Genomic DNA, 14108 nt, shown 5'->3' with positions numbered 1-14108 from the left:
AGGTGGTGGTGATACGATCTTTGGAGGCAAAGTCGAACCGGTTACTAACCTTGAAACGTTTGCTGAAAAGTGACGCTGATATGTAGATTCGAGCTGGTGGCGGATTCTACAGTGGACGAAAATGCTAGAGTTCATAGACCGGAGCCCGGAAAGTTTATCTCAGGACATTAGACGATCTTGGCCTACTATGATAAGGCTAGACAACTGTCAAAAAACTGTCTAAACGTTCTCCAGTGGGCAGTACACCTAGACACATATCCGAGTGCATTTAACTACAACCTATACCCTCTTTTTTACGCCACAAAAAACTCGGCCCGGAAAGCCTAGAAGCTCCGTCGCCAGTGCTCGATTCTCCACGGACGCATCATCTTTAACCCTTCAGTGCGAAGTGCGAGTGAAAAGTGAAACCACAGCCCAGAACCACCAAGGCAAGGGGGGGAGCGGAAGGAAGATTCGCGGTTCGAGGGAACACTGGAACAACATCTCGCAAATTGGCATGACTCTCCGATAGTGTTGCCTCGGTGGTGGGGCTGGAAAGCCGGTCAACATCTATAAAAGCGTTCACTCTCGGCGGACGAACGTTCAGACGGACGAAACCCCACAAGCACGGCTACTAAAAAAAACCCCGACACCGAGCAGTCAACTCAAGTGTGTAAACGAATTGTGTGTGTTTGTTTTTTGCTTTAAATTAATCCCAGCTCACCGGTTCAAGGACACCATGAAGTTGTTTGTGCTTTTCGGCGCACTATGCGTCTGTGGAACGATGGCGGCAGCACCGGCACCGGAGGTGGAATTGCGTAAGTCTTTCGCTGGACCGAAAACTGCATCGCAGCCGGTTTAAGAGCAGCCGTGTTTTTGTGTGCATGTAGTAACTGCTGTGCAGGCACGATCATTAAAACAGAAGCACAGAGATGCAATAATTAATAGGAAGTCAGACGGGCGAGAGGTGTAACCGGGCAAGCATTATAGTGCAAAACGGCTTTTAAGGGGTAATTGTTGTTGTGTCATAAATGTGATGTGGCGACTTTTTGGCAACCCTGTATTAAGCAGTTGCTTCTAACTAGCACTTGGAGACACACATATAATCTCATCCAAGTTTAAGATGATAATTATAGCCTGGTAGAACATAAAAAGCCTTTGAAAGCTATTGTGAGAAATTGGTCGAGATTAGGATTTGAACTCACGGTTTCTGTTGTAGCGCAAAGAGCAGCCTAGCATCAAGCCAAACGTCTATCAGTGGAGATTTGCGTTGATTTGTACATTTGAACAAAATTTATCTAAAAACTGCTTGAAAAAGGAGGCTTTAACAGGTTAACCTTCACCTTTGAAGAACACTTAAAAATTGGAGCTGCAAAAAGAAAAACGACGTCGAAATGGTGCATAAATAGCTGAATATTAATGATTGAAGATGGTTGAGCAGGTTCTAGAACACGTAGCGAAGCCAAAAAAAAAACATGTGCCAGACCGGAACAAATTACAGAAACAGGTCAAATCAAAGGCAAAGAATGGCGCTTTATCCACTTAATGAGATGGATAGTAATTTTGATCTCTCCATTTTTTTGTGTCTTTTTCGAGTCGAGTGATCTGAACTCATAAAGCATAGGCTTAGGAAGGAGCAGCAAAAAAGCTTCTTCATAAATCTTGTTTTCTTAATGTGCCTCACTGAGGTCTGTGACGACGCTCGAGAAAATTGAAAGCTCATTTGCCTCGCTATGTCGTAAGCAAACGATTAGAACAAGCGCTCATTCTCCCACCCTCAAACAGCCCCAGTTCCAGCTAATTCAATTCGGCCTGGGAATAAGATCAAAGTAAAGAAAGAAAAAACATGGCAAATCTCATTACAATGGAAGATAATCTCACGCTTGCAACTGCCCTGCTTTATGTAACACACACACACACACATTACACGCGAAATGTAAAATCTCTCATCCCTATCCTTGACCTGTTTTGCTTCATTCAGCCGCCTTCATGGAGATCTGCTACCGTGACAGTCCCGAGCTCGGCAACTGCATCAAGAACAGCATCCAGCGCATGCTTCCGGAAATGCATGTAAGTAAAGGAGGGAAGGAAGTGTTGACGAGGGAGAGGGTGGGTAAACCAAGCTCTCGAGGCGCACGCTCCATACGTAGGTCATGATCAACTGCTTGTCATCCTTCATTTTAATGCGATTTTAATTCATTTCCTTATGGTGCTTGTGGACGTGTGTATATCAGCACGACGATGCTGATGCAAATGATATCTCCTTTTGCTTTCTTGTTAGGTTTTTTGTTCTCTTTTCTATGCTTTTTTTGTGCGATTTTTTGTTTCATGTTTTTATTTAAGAAGTAGATGATAGTTTTACTTATTTATTTATTACTTATTTATTTTATTAATATATACATTTTACTATTTTTGAGTTCTATTATTTCCTTTCAATGTTACTTGTTATTTATCTATGTTGTTTAATGTACTGTGTTATTTAAATTTATTTATTTATTTATTAATTATCACGGCTAGGAGCCGTATTGTCAGCACCGCATGTGCTGACGAAATACAAATATCAAAAACAAACAATTCACAAAGAAATTACCAAGGCATTTCCTCCCTGGTATTTAGCCTTATCCCGGGCATGCTCGGTTGTACTGTGTTATTTAAATGTTTATCATATTTTTGAAATAATTTTTCTTTTTTTTTTGTTTCTACTTTTTCTGTGTTGCGATTTGTTGACACATTTGTAGTCTTATCTTAGTTTAATGTTATTTACGTTATTATGTCTGTATTTATGCTATGTTTTTTGGTTTTATTTCTTTTTCTTACTTGAATCTTTTTTTATCCTTAAAATATCTTAATTTTTATTTATAACTATTTAAGCTTGAAGCTTGCAATTTTTTGCTGTCACTTTGATATGAGACCCTTGTGTGAAAATTTGATGACTTTACTTTAGTATTTCTATTTTTTCCCCCTCACAGTCTGGCATTGAATCCCTCGGCTTCCCTTCGCTCGATCCGTACGAGTCCAAGACCACCTACATCGACTACAAGCGCAACCAAATGTCGGCCTCGCTCAACGTCAAGAATGCCAAAACGTACGGCATGAGCAAGGCCCAGATACTGGACGTGCGGGCGACGACTACCGACAAGTTCCTGAACCTGGCCGTCGATGTACGCTTCCCGGAGATCGTCATGGAGGGCTACTTCAAGGGTGAGGGACGATTCAACAGCATCAAGCTGGCGTCGAAGGGTTACTTCAACAACACCATGAGTAAGTGGGCTTGTTCTCTACGTAGCGGAAGAAGAAGAAGAAGAAGAAGAAGAGTTGGTTACTAATTTTAACACTTCAATTCCAGCTGACGTGACTACCACCTGGATGATGTCGGGACACGTGAAGGAACGCGACGGTGAGGAGTATCTAGAAATTGAAGACTTCGACATGAGCCCCGAGGTGGCAAACATGAAGATCTACGCCACGGGCCTGTTCCCCGATCCGGAACTGAGTGAGTGACTTACACGGGGCGAATATTACACCAAGAAAAATGAGTTAAAAGAATGCTTAATCCAACCGCCCGAATTTTGCAGACCAAATTGCGCTGGAGTTTGTCAACCAGTACTGGCCAATGTTCTACAAGGAAATGCTGCCCAGCACCCGGCAGGTGTGGGAACCGGTCATGGTCGAGCTGGTGAACAAGATATTCCTGCGCGTGCCCTACCGACGACTGTTGCCCAAGCAGCAGCAGCAGCAGCAATAGGTGCCTAACGTTGGCGCGAGTTGACAGAGGGTCAGCTGGGTTTTCTTTAGGGTTTTTCACTATTAAGGCAAGTTGTTTTGTTGTAATAAACGTTCTTGATATCACTCTTCCTGGAAGGTAACAAAAAAAAAAGGATGTAAAAATATAAGTCACGTGTCGCAGTTCTACTATAACATACTAACTATGGGGGGGAAAACCCTTAATAAGACCCTACCAGAGTTTGCCAGCTCGCATTGATCACGCTGCTAATGCGTGCTTTGTATGCGGCCGAGAATTCAAAAAAACATTCACCCACGTTTGCTAAAACAAAAGAACCGAAATTTGATTCTATCACAAAATGTTTGTATTAATCCGCATCTCACGAACGAACCTGGAATGTCCCGTAACCTTTCAGTCACGGTTGAGTTTGCGTCATAGCCGATTCCGTCCTGCTTATCGAACTTATAATGAGATGAGGTGTGTTTTTTGAAATAATATTCAACACTAAACAATCTGCAAAACAGCTTCTCTTATCGCTGGAGACAAGATTAAATGGCCGTTGATGCTAATTTGCTTTACGTGCCTAGGCAGAGAGAGAGAGAGAGAGAGAGAGAGAGAGAGAGAGAATCAAAGCGTTCGCCGAGCTCTTTGCCAATAGCACTGTTGGTGTTGGACATCAATTAATGTAATGAAGTTCCATTCCATTGAGACGGCACAAAAGGGAAAACAATGCGTGATTTTAATGAAAGCAATGTTTACGCCTTTATGCCTGCGTCCGTGCTTCTTAAGGGGCCCATTGTTCGAGAGGCGCGTATGGGGAGAATAGAAGATTCATAGTTTTTTTTTTATCGGCAGCATAGCTTCGCATCCCTAAAAAGGGAACAGAGAGAGAGAGAGAGAGAAAATTCAATGCTGTAATGCTTCGCTTTGGGTGGATGGAAAAGTTCTTACGGATTTTACGGCTTTTATTATCTTTTATTAAATTCAATTTATGCTACGATTATCAAAACTTACAGCCAACATGTAATTACCGGTTTGCTACTCTTTTGCCTGTGTGATGCTCTCGCCTCTACCAACCGAACACTTTCATTCTGACCTGATCGCAATCATCTCCGTTGGTCCCGAGCCGGCTAATGGGGGGAAAGGGTTGGGCTTTGCTAACAGCCGGCCCATCATCAGCATTCGCCACCGCTCGGAATCACATATATGGTGCGTGGTAACTATTTACGCTAGTGATTGAGCACGCGAACGCCGCTACGCTCGCGGCTCGTGGCAAGACAGAAGCAGAAATGGCAGAGGTGTCGGCAGAAATGGGTACAATGACAGAGCTGTCGGTCAGCTTGCTGCGGAACGTCTCAGCGTGTGTTAAGCTTCGAGGGCGGCTTAAACGCATTAAACGACTTAGAATAGTGGGGGGGGGAGGGGGTAGGGTGGAGAGCGGGGAAAAAAGGGAGGGGTAAGTGTCCTGGTAGGTTAAAACAAGTGAAACACCACGCACTGCTCGTCTGTTGTTTCGTTTTTACCTTTAGCGTCCAGCAGCACGGGGATGACTGTGAGAATAGGTCGTTCTGAAGATGTTTTTTGAAACTCTTTTAGAGTTCTTTTTTATTAATCATGATTTTTTATATTTTTTTGAAGTATTACATTTTTGTGCTTCTTTCGCTTTTTGATATTACTCTGTGATTTACTAATAATAAAACATGTTATCGTGCTCCAAATGTTTTTAACAGGTTTTTTTGATTTGTTAAAATGTCTTTGTTTTCATTTGCCTTTTAACATGTTTATCTTTTATTTACTAATTATTAAAAAAGAGCCTCTTTAATCTTTTTTCTCTTATTTATCTTTCAAATTTATGATGTTTGTTAGTTTATGTTTTTTCTTAATTTTTTATAATTTGTTTTATTTTTTCGTTGCTTATATATTCGGGTTTCTTCCTTTTACTTACTGCACAATATTTTTATTGTTATCTTGATGTGTGTTTTGAAGGTAATTGTTCTTGTATAATTTTCATTAGTCTTTTGCTGTTTTAATCAATTTATTATATGTATTTTTAGATAATATTTTTAAATAGTTTTACTACTTACATAAATCAAAAATCGATTTAGAAATTTTACAGTAAAAAAAACTAAAAATTTGCTTCTTTTGCATTGTTTTACATTTCTTGCCACCACTGTTTGCATCCTAGGCCTGTTCGTCCGTCCGTCAGCCCGATCCAGATGGGCTCTTTTCCACCACTAAAACTTCTACTACGCTAAGACGCCCGGTAGTTTGTATCTTGCGTGACCACACACGCGCGACACGATCGGATCGGAAGGGGCCAACACGCACCGCAAAAGCACGCGGTAGTGTAGTTGTCTGCCACGGGCCGGTCCGGGAATTGGCGAGACGGGACAACATCGGGACAAACACAACACACATTCCCAAACCGGGTGGGTTCTTTCCCTCCCCCGGGGGGAAGGGGAGGTTGTTGTGTGAAGGAAGAAGAGCTGAGCAGTGAAGAGACAACACAACGCACACACACACACCGACACACAGATGTTCTGGCTGGGGGGTGCCAGTGCCAGGAAGTGCAACAGCGCAAGGCAGAAGAGGAGGACGCGCAGAGGGACAACGTGGACCAAGATTCCGTGTGTATGCGTGCGCCGGGAGCCCGGTGTCCATATATATATAAAACGGTCATCAATAGGCTGGCCGCATTACAGTTCAATTTCAAACGCGCTTTCGAGTCAATGTCACGGACGTCGGCACGTCCACGGTGTGCGCGACACATTTCCATTCGGGCCAATCGCCGATCGGGTGAGGGCAGTGTGACACAAGTGGATTTTTGTGGGTGAATTACTAACGGAAACACAGCAAATATTTTAATGCTTAAGTGATTTCAAACGGTGAGGTGAAAATAGAAGGTTAAAAGGTGCAAGTGAGCAGTAAGGTGACGAAACCGTCACAATGATGCGGCCAATTTGTGTGCTCCTAGCAGCTCTGTGCGTGTCGGTAGCTGTGGCAAATGTTGCTGATGAAAATGTGCCAAAAGTAAACGATGACACAGAAGTGATTGAAGGTAATGTGTGAAAATAGATTGAGAAGAAAGGGTTCAAAAGTAATAATTTTAATGATAAAAAGGGTTCGTCGCTTGTTCGGTTCAAAAGACTTCAACGCGTCGTTAGGCGAGGAAATGTGCTCAGTGCGTACTAGATTGATTTTCTATGAGGTTTTTTTTCCTCTATCCAATGGCAGTGGTTACTAAGTTTCGCAAAACGATCCAAATGTAATAATCTTTGGGCGGGGGAAGATCCTTATCCGATCGCCATGCTTGTTTCTTTTCTTTTCGCTCCAAAGTAGTGCACTGCTTCACTTGTTCCTGTGCTCCAGACCGAACGGCTTCGAAGCAAACTGCGTAGTTTGCTCATGCCCCATTGCTTTACACACGCAGACACACGCTCTGTCGCTTTGCCATTTACACCGGATCATTGAACCATGCAATCGATGCCCAAACAGCACACCCCCTTTGATCCAGCAGTATCGGACGTTCCTACCTCTTGCTAATCACGATCCCCGGACCAACGCGGACCGACGTGACAAAGGCGTTGAAAATTGCCGTCTCAACAAAGAGCACACGGTCAGTGGCAGGCGCAGGGATCAGTGGTGCCATTTAGGTTTGACATTTTGTTCATTTTACCCGCACTTGCTGCGGGCTGGGGAGAGGTCCAGCCCTCGGCCAGAACTGGTTCACCAGCTCCCTGTGCGAAGGTCGAGGACAGGATGGCAAGAACAATTGCGAAACGGCAAACCGGTAGGTACCGGTTTCAGGGTGGGCATGATCTAAAACTCTCCTCACCACACGACACGACACTAGCTAACGATGGCTCTAGGTAAGATGGCGTAACCGAAGCGAAGTAATCCTTCTCACACCAAAGGGGGATTTTGGAACAAATTGTCTTGCGTTGTATAACACGTCACCGTGAAACAATTTCCGCTTGACAAATGCTTGGCCGAAAACAAACAACCGCACAAACACCCATTATTCGGCGTGAGACGAGAAATGGGGCAAGTGAAAAGGATCGCAGGTTCACAGGCAAACGGGAAAATCCAACCTTTTTTTTTGCATTGCGGCACCTTGCGAAATGTGTCAGCCGCGTGCCAGTAGCTAGCGCCTTTCCACTTGCGAGAAGGAACGTCTCCCGTGTTTATTACTTTCCATGCGCTTCATAGACGATTCCGATCAGGTACGCAACCGGCGTAAACGGTTCGATCCAACGGTCTGCGGTAGTAGTCGCACCCGGCAGTGTGTAGGCCACTATGGTTCAGGGATCGGTGAAGCGTGCGTCAAAATAAAGATCCCAGTGGGTTCGAGGTGACTGTGAGTCAACATGCTTCGTATAGTAAAATAAGAGTGACAATTTTTGTATTTAACAATTTCTTACAGCTTTACTTTATTCTCTTTTGTCGAATTCGATAATGCGAATAACTGTATTCATTTTAAAAATTTTAACCAAAACAGCTCCATATTCGAGAAAATAATGCGTAAAGGCAACACGCCTAAATGTATGCAATGTGCTGTAAAGTACGTATAACGATTAATCGATCAAATGAAATCGATTAATGCAATGGTCCTGGTACAGCTCGTGAACCTAGATGTAATTGTTACAAATCCATACCTAAACTCTTACACAATTTAGTTATTTATGTTGTTTGATTATGTATTTGCTCTCACTTCGTATGATCTCAAGAACCAATTTCATACTGACGGATCCATTTTACTCTTGAAAATTACATCAAATTTATGGGCGCCTAAATGTGTGCTTCATTTCTTATATAATAATACTTCTTCTTCTTCCTTGTCACTACAACCTCGAGAGGTCACGGCCTGCCATTTATGGCTTTTTGTGACTTAATTTTACCCGTAGTAAAGTAGTCACAGCCCTACGTCCGGGTAGGCGTTCTGGATGGGATTTGAACGGCGGCCCTGCCGTGTGAAGACGGGTGCCGCTACCGCCTCGGCCACCGGACCGCCCCATATATATATAATAATACATCGATTATAAAAAAATCGATGAAAACTTTATATTGCTCGTTTGAGAACTTTCTTTGCTCCAAGCTTCTCAGCATTAATTTAATTTTCATCGATCAACCGTTAGCGAACAGTTGGCTAATAGTCAGACAGTTCAAGCCAGTTTTGTATCAAAATGTTCAAAGTAAATGATGATTTATATGCTCAGTATATCATTTCCTTATGAAGTTGTTATCGAAAAAATTACCTCCTTTATGAGCCTAAATGTATGCAATCTGATGTACTTTAGTAGAAATAACATCGAATAAAGATTACAGCTTACAAATATCGATTTAATTACACCACCTCAACGTGAAACACAGGCCACACATAAACATTTTATATAACTTAAATTTGTCCATTTTCTATCTTCACTCTTCCTACGTTTCCAAGAATTAATTAAATTTTTATCGATCACCGGTTCACGCATCCGTCCATTCCACGAATGTTGTACTGCTGTTGGTTGGTTTAAACACCGTGAAACAGCAACTAATTACAGGTTGGCTAATGGCCGATTGACTGACTCGTTGTGCGGGATCGTGCCAGTAGGACGTAGGGCTTTAATTAAACATCCTTTCCTCCTTGGGAAGCTTCAGTTCCATTAAGAAAGCTTCCACCTTAGCAGTGCAGAAAACAAACACACAATGAGGGAAATTTGTTTTTTCCACCTTTACGATCGGTCGGGAGAAAAGAGAGGGGTTGGTCATTTTCAAAGTGCGCGCGATCCCCCGATTGCGGTGCAACAGAGGAGGTGCATTTGATATTCTAGCCTATGCGCTCTCTAAACGCAGCTCTGCTGTATGTGCCAGATTCCAGAGCGTGGGGTTTGGTCGGGACACACAGTAACTCTAGGCAGGATGTTTTCAAAGGAATTTGCAGAGAAGCTTCTTTATGCTTGGTAGCAGGAAAAACGGAAAGTACTGTTAGGGGTTTTGCTATGCGTTAGTGGATGCTTTTAGCGCCTTCTTTTACGATCGTACCGTTTTACGATCGTGGAACGAACAATCGATGGTCTTTGATTAGGTTCTTCAGGCTTCGTTGGCTCATTAGCACGGTAAATAATGGATTTATGAGCCATTGGGTCTGTCTATTCCAAGGAAGAAAGTGAGGGGCAAATAAACGATACATTTTCCGGACGAATATGTCAGAGGTGAGAAAGCATGTTAAGAAAAATAAGACACTGGAAGCATTAAAATAAACAAAACAAGTTCAATTAGCACTTCTGGGAAGTTTTTTTGCAATAAATATTAAACAGTTGGGCTTTTCTTTGCTTAATTAAATTTTAAAGAGATATCTAAAGAAAAGCCTATATAGCTTTAAAGTAAACTCCTCTTCCATACTAAAGCAGCGATCATTCGTACTCGAGGCTATTGACCCCTTTGGGGAGTTGTATTTTTAGCTGCAGCACCGAACCATTGCTAAGGTCATGCCGGCGTTTGCTCACATTACCAGCGCGTTCCAGATTCCATTTTTTGTTTTTATTTCGTGTCTCCCTCCAAGTCCGTCGGAACGGGGTGAATCATGTAAGCTGTCCCGGGGCAAAACCAGCTTCTCCATCCGCCACCTCAAACCATCGGGTTCAAAAAGCTCGAGCAGAGTAGCCGGCCGAGGGCACCCATTTGCCGAAACCCGTGTATGATTGATATTTTGGAGCCGTCAGTGAACACAACCTGCTCCGATCAGCGATCGATCATCATTTCTTCCGATCTTTCGCTGTTGCTTTTAACTCGCTTTGTTTGGTCGGATTAATCCTCGCTCGCGATCCCAGCCAAGCGTTCTGCGCTCTTTCGGCCCGCGGCCAGGTTATGTATGTAAATTTATTCAAATATTACCACCCACCCCACCGCATCGAGGAAGGTGTGAACGAACTTTCAGACAAAACAAGAACCACGCACAAGCGACAAAAAAAAGTATCAATCAAAGGAGCAAGTGAGATGGGCACCAGCGCACCGGCCGCCGCACTGACAGCACAGTACGCACCGAAAACAAATATTTGTGCCTCTCTCTCTTCTTTTGGACACTTTCGGATGGTGAATTGGAGTGTGCTTTTTGGGAGGGTTTGTTTTATATTACGATAATGTGCTTTTGTAATCGGCGCTGTTGCACGGTTTGTGTTGCACTCGAACTCGTTCGGGGTGTGATTGAATCGATTCGATGACGAGACTGATTCGCATAAATTGATGCCACTTGACAGTGATTTATGGCCACTTTTGAACAGTAGAGGGTTGAGTTTTTTTTACGAGCATTCGTTCTCTTTTATCCTTTTGACATATTTAAATATTATAAAAAATAGAATTGTTAAACAAAAATAGACGAACGATTAAATAGGTGTGAGCGCCTGAAAGTATACAATGGCTATTGAAGTAAATATCGGTGAATTAGTTTTTACAGCTGTTCTTTAAACCTTTGCGTTGTAAGTCAACCCCATATATGTTAAATTAAACAAAAATCAGCTGTAATAGAAAATTTAAAAATATATTGCATACGTGCAGGCGTTCAAACCCTTTTTACTTTCACACTTAGTATCTTGCTTTCTCCCATTTTACTTAACCCAGCTGAACAAGCGGCACCTCGACAGCCCCGCCAGGTGTGGCTCAACGCTCACGTGCCCCATGCCGACTGGAAGCAAGCGCTCGGTGACGGCAGTCCCTGTCTGACCGCGAAAGGACACCTCGGCTTCTGCACCTCGTTCCGCAAATGCTACCCCTACTTCAAGGTACCCGACCTAAGCGTCTGGGAATCGTGGGTACTCGGCAACTACGACACCTGCAGCTACTTCAACGAACAGGGCCGCCAAGCGTTCGGTGTCTGCTGTACCAATCCCATCACACCACTGCCGATCGATTCCAATCCGGTCATAGAAGCCGTCCCGGGAATAATGCTGCCCCCGTTAAATGCTGGCGGCACCGGTCAGAGTGAGCCGAACAAACCGCCCAACAAGAACAACAACTATCCGAGCTGGCCACCACCAATCCCAACCCATCCACCAGACCATACGCCCGCCACTCATCCACCGTCGTTCGGGGGACTCGCACCACCAACCACCGTAGCCTCCGTCGGTCCCGTGGTGTCGGAACCAACGCAACGACCTACGACAACGTGGCCAACACGACCCCGTCCACCACAGGTTCCGAATCAACCGACACCGGCACCGGCCCCCGGACAACCGATCGGTGTTTGGCCGCCGCCCGTTCCGACCCATCCACCGCTAGAAATCTCCACCCTGCCACCCTCATCGTCTGGCGTGGTCACTGGTGATTCGTCCAACGTTGGTTGTGGTGTGAAAAATGGCAATCCGGTAAGTAGCGATGCTAATAACGACACGCAATTAATCATGACGCGAATGACGCAAACCGAGGACGATTAAGTGGAGATCGGGCTATGAGAAATGAGTCAAAATTATTGACCACATACAAATACGGCTCTGGAAGCTTTGAATAACCATCGAACGATGCATCACTGAGCATTCGATGATGAATGAATGCAATTTTAATTTTCGTAAAAATATTTGCCTTAATCAAATAATGGGCGAAAAGCAATAACGGGATAAATTTTGAAGACGATTCTGGCATTTATCTAGCAAATTTGAGCATCCTGAATGTATGCAATCATTTACTTACCTTGGTTATAATTTAGAAAGCCAATTTCAAACCAAAAACAATTTCAAGCTGAACATTTCATCCTGAATGTATGCAATGATTCCTATTAAATGGCGTCAAAACTACCTTTGGGTTCCTCCCTCTCTTTTAGGAGACGAATTGAGCCCCAATAAGTTTAAAAGATTTTTAAGAAATTTTTATACTGATCTAGACGGACCTCTATAAATACAATAAATGATGCGAAAATAATATTTATCCCGAATGTATGCAATGGTTTGCGCTCATTACTTAATAAAGCGATAATTATACAGATTGTGATTATGATTATCTGGCTTAGTAACCATTGACATACAATTTAGATAGCTTCCCCCTGGATGTATGCAATTTATTGTTTTTTTTTCTTCCATATTTAAACTACTTGTTTGTCTCATATCTGTAGGATACAAAAAAAGAGAAACGAAATAATTTTTAACAAATTTATTTGTCCTGCTCCTTCTCGTCAAAAGCAAAAAAAAATCGTTAAAAAGAATTTCCCCTAAATGTATGCAAATTTTATTGCCCTCACTTTCTCGGTTGCCTTTGGGTATCTTTCAGGACACGGAACGAATTGTTGGTGGCCATAATGCCGATCCGAACGAGTGGCCCTGGATAGCGGCACTCTTCAACAATGGGCGACAGTTTTGTGGTGGCTCGCTGATCGATAGTATTCACATCCTAACGGCGGCCCATTGCGTTGCCCAGTAAGTACGGGAGATTTGTCCCCTGTCCGGAATATCATACTCAATGTAAGCTGCTTTCTTTCTTGCCAACCAGTATGAGCTCCTACGACGTGGCACGTCTGTCAGTGAAGCTCGGCGATCACAACATCCGATCGAACACGGAGGTACAGCACGTGGAACGACGCGTCAAGCGACTGGTCCGTCATCGAGGATTCGATTCGCGTACTTTGGTAAGTAAGGACTGCTTAATCTTGTACGGTGATTGCCACTGAAACGCTTTCATCTCCCTTAGTACAACGATGTGGCAGTCCTGACGATGGATCAACCGGTTCCATTCACGAAGCAGGTACGACCGATCTGTCTGCCGGCAGCGGACAACACCCGCGCTTACAACGGTCAAACGGCAACCGTTATCGGTTGGGGAAGCTTGAGAGAAAGTATGGTCTGAAGATCCCCCCTTCTTTAGTGTGAAGTTTTTAACACGTTACATGATTTCTGAACAGATGGACCACAGCCAGCGATCCTTCAGGAGGTGAATCTACCGATCTGGACGAACAACGAGTGTCGCATCAAGTACGGGCCAGCGGCGCCGGGTGGTATTATCGACACGATGCTTTGCGCTGGCCAAGCGGCGAAGGATTCGTGCAGTGTAAGTGTTTTCCCCGCGACGAGATGCCAGTCGAGGCGGATTGAGTAATCGTTTCCGAATCTTCCGATCCGAAACAGGGTGACTCGGGCGGTCCACTGATGGTGAACGATGGCAGGTGGACGCAGGTCGGTGTCGTTTCCTGGGGTATCGGTTGCGGTAAGGGACAGTATCCGGGCGTGTACACGCGTGTCACTGCGTTCCTGCCGTGGATAAAGAAAAACATCATGGACGCCTAGCGCCTCCGAAACACACGAAACAAACAAAAACCCGCAACACAATTGCCATTCATAGAAGTGCCTCCACTTTCCTTGAACGCTTTCTCCTACTGACCATTGCCACTGGCCACTTTGTATTACAAAATAAACAGTGACTGAACGAATCGCGCGTGGTG

The 14108-nt window shown here is 43.9% G+C and overlaps 2 protein-coding genes across 2 annotated transcripts; both read left to right on the top strand.

Moving 5' to 3' along the window:
- The first annotated feature begins 239 nt into the window (after window positions 1-239).
- LOC118513667 lies at window positions 240-3869 on the top strand. Its single transcript, XM_036059768.1, has 5 exons — window positions 240-797; window positions 1961-2049; window positions 2949-3240; window positions 3326-3472; window positions 3555-3869. Exons 1-5 carry the CDS (start codon window positions 719-721, stop codon window positions 3722-3724), a joined length of 777 nt encoding a protein of 258 aa, XP_035915661.1. The 5' UTR covers window positions 240-718; the 3' UTR covers window positions 3725-3869.
- Window positions 3870-6266: 2397 nt separating this feature from the next.
- On the top strand, window positions 6267-14097 carry LOC118513666 (clotting factor B). The gene is made up of 7 exons (XM_036059767.1): window positions 6267-6761; window positions 11306-12048; window positions 12944-13089; window positions 13163-13298; window positions 13361-13505; window positions 13572-13717; window positions 13795-14097. The coding sequence occupies exons 1-7, from the start codon at window positions 6650-6652 to the stop codon at window positions 13951-13953; spliced, it is 1587 nt and encodes a 528-aa protein (XP_035915660.1). The 5' UTR covers window positions 6267-6649; the 3' UTR covers window positions 13954-14097.
- The last annotated feature ends 11 nt before the right edge of the window (window positions 14098-14108 follow it).

This window comes from Anopheles stephensi, chromosome 3 (genome assembly GCF_013141755.1).
Source record: "Anopheles stephensi strain Indian chromosome 3, UCI_ANSTEP_V1.0, whole genome shotgun sequence".
Classification (NCBI taxonomy): domain Eukaryota; kingdom Metazoa; phylum Arthropoda; class Insecta; order Diptera; family Culicidae; genus Anopheles; species Anopheles stephensi.
This window is presented reverse-complemented; position numbering and strand designations above follow the sequence as displayed.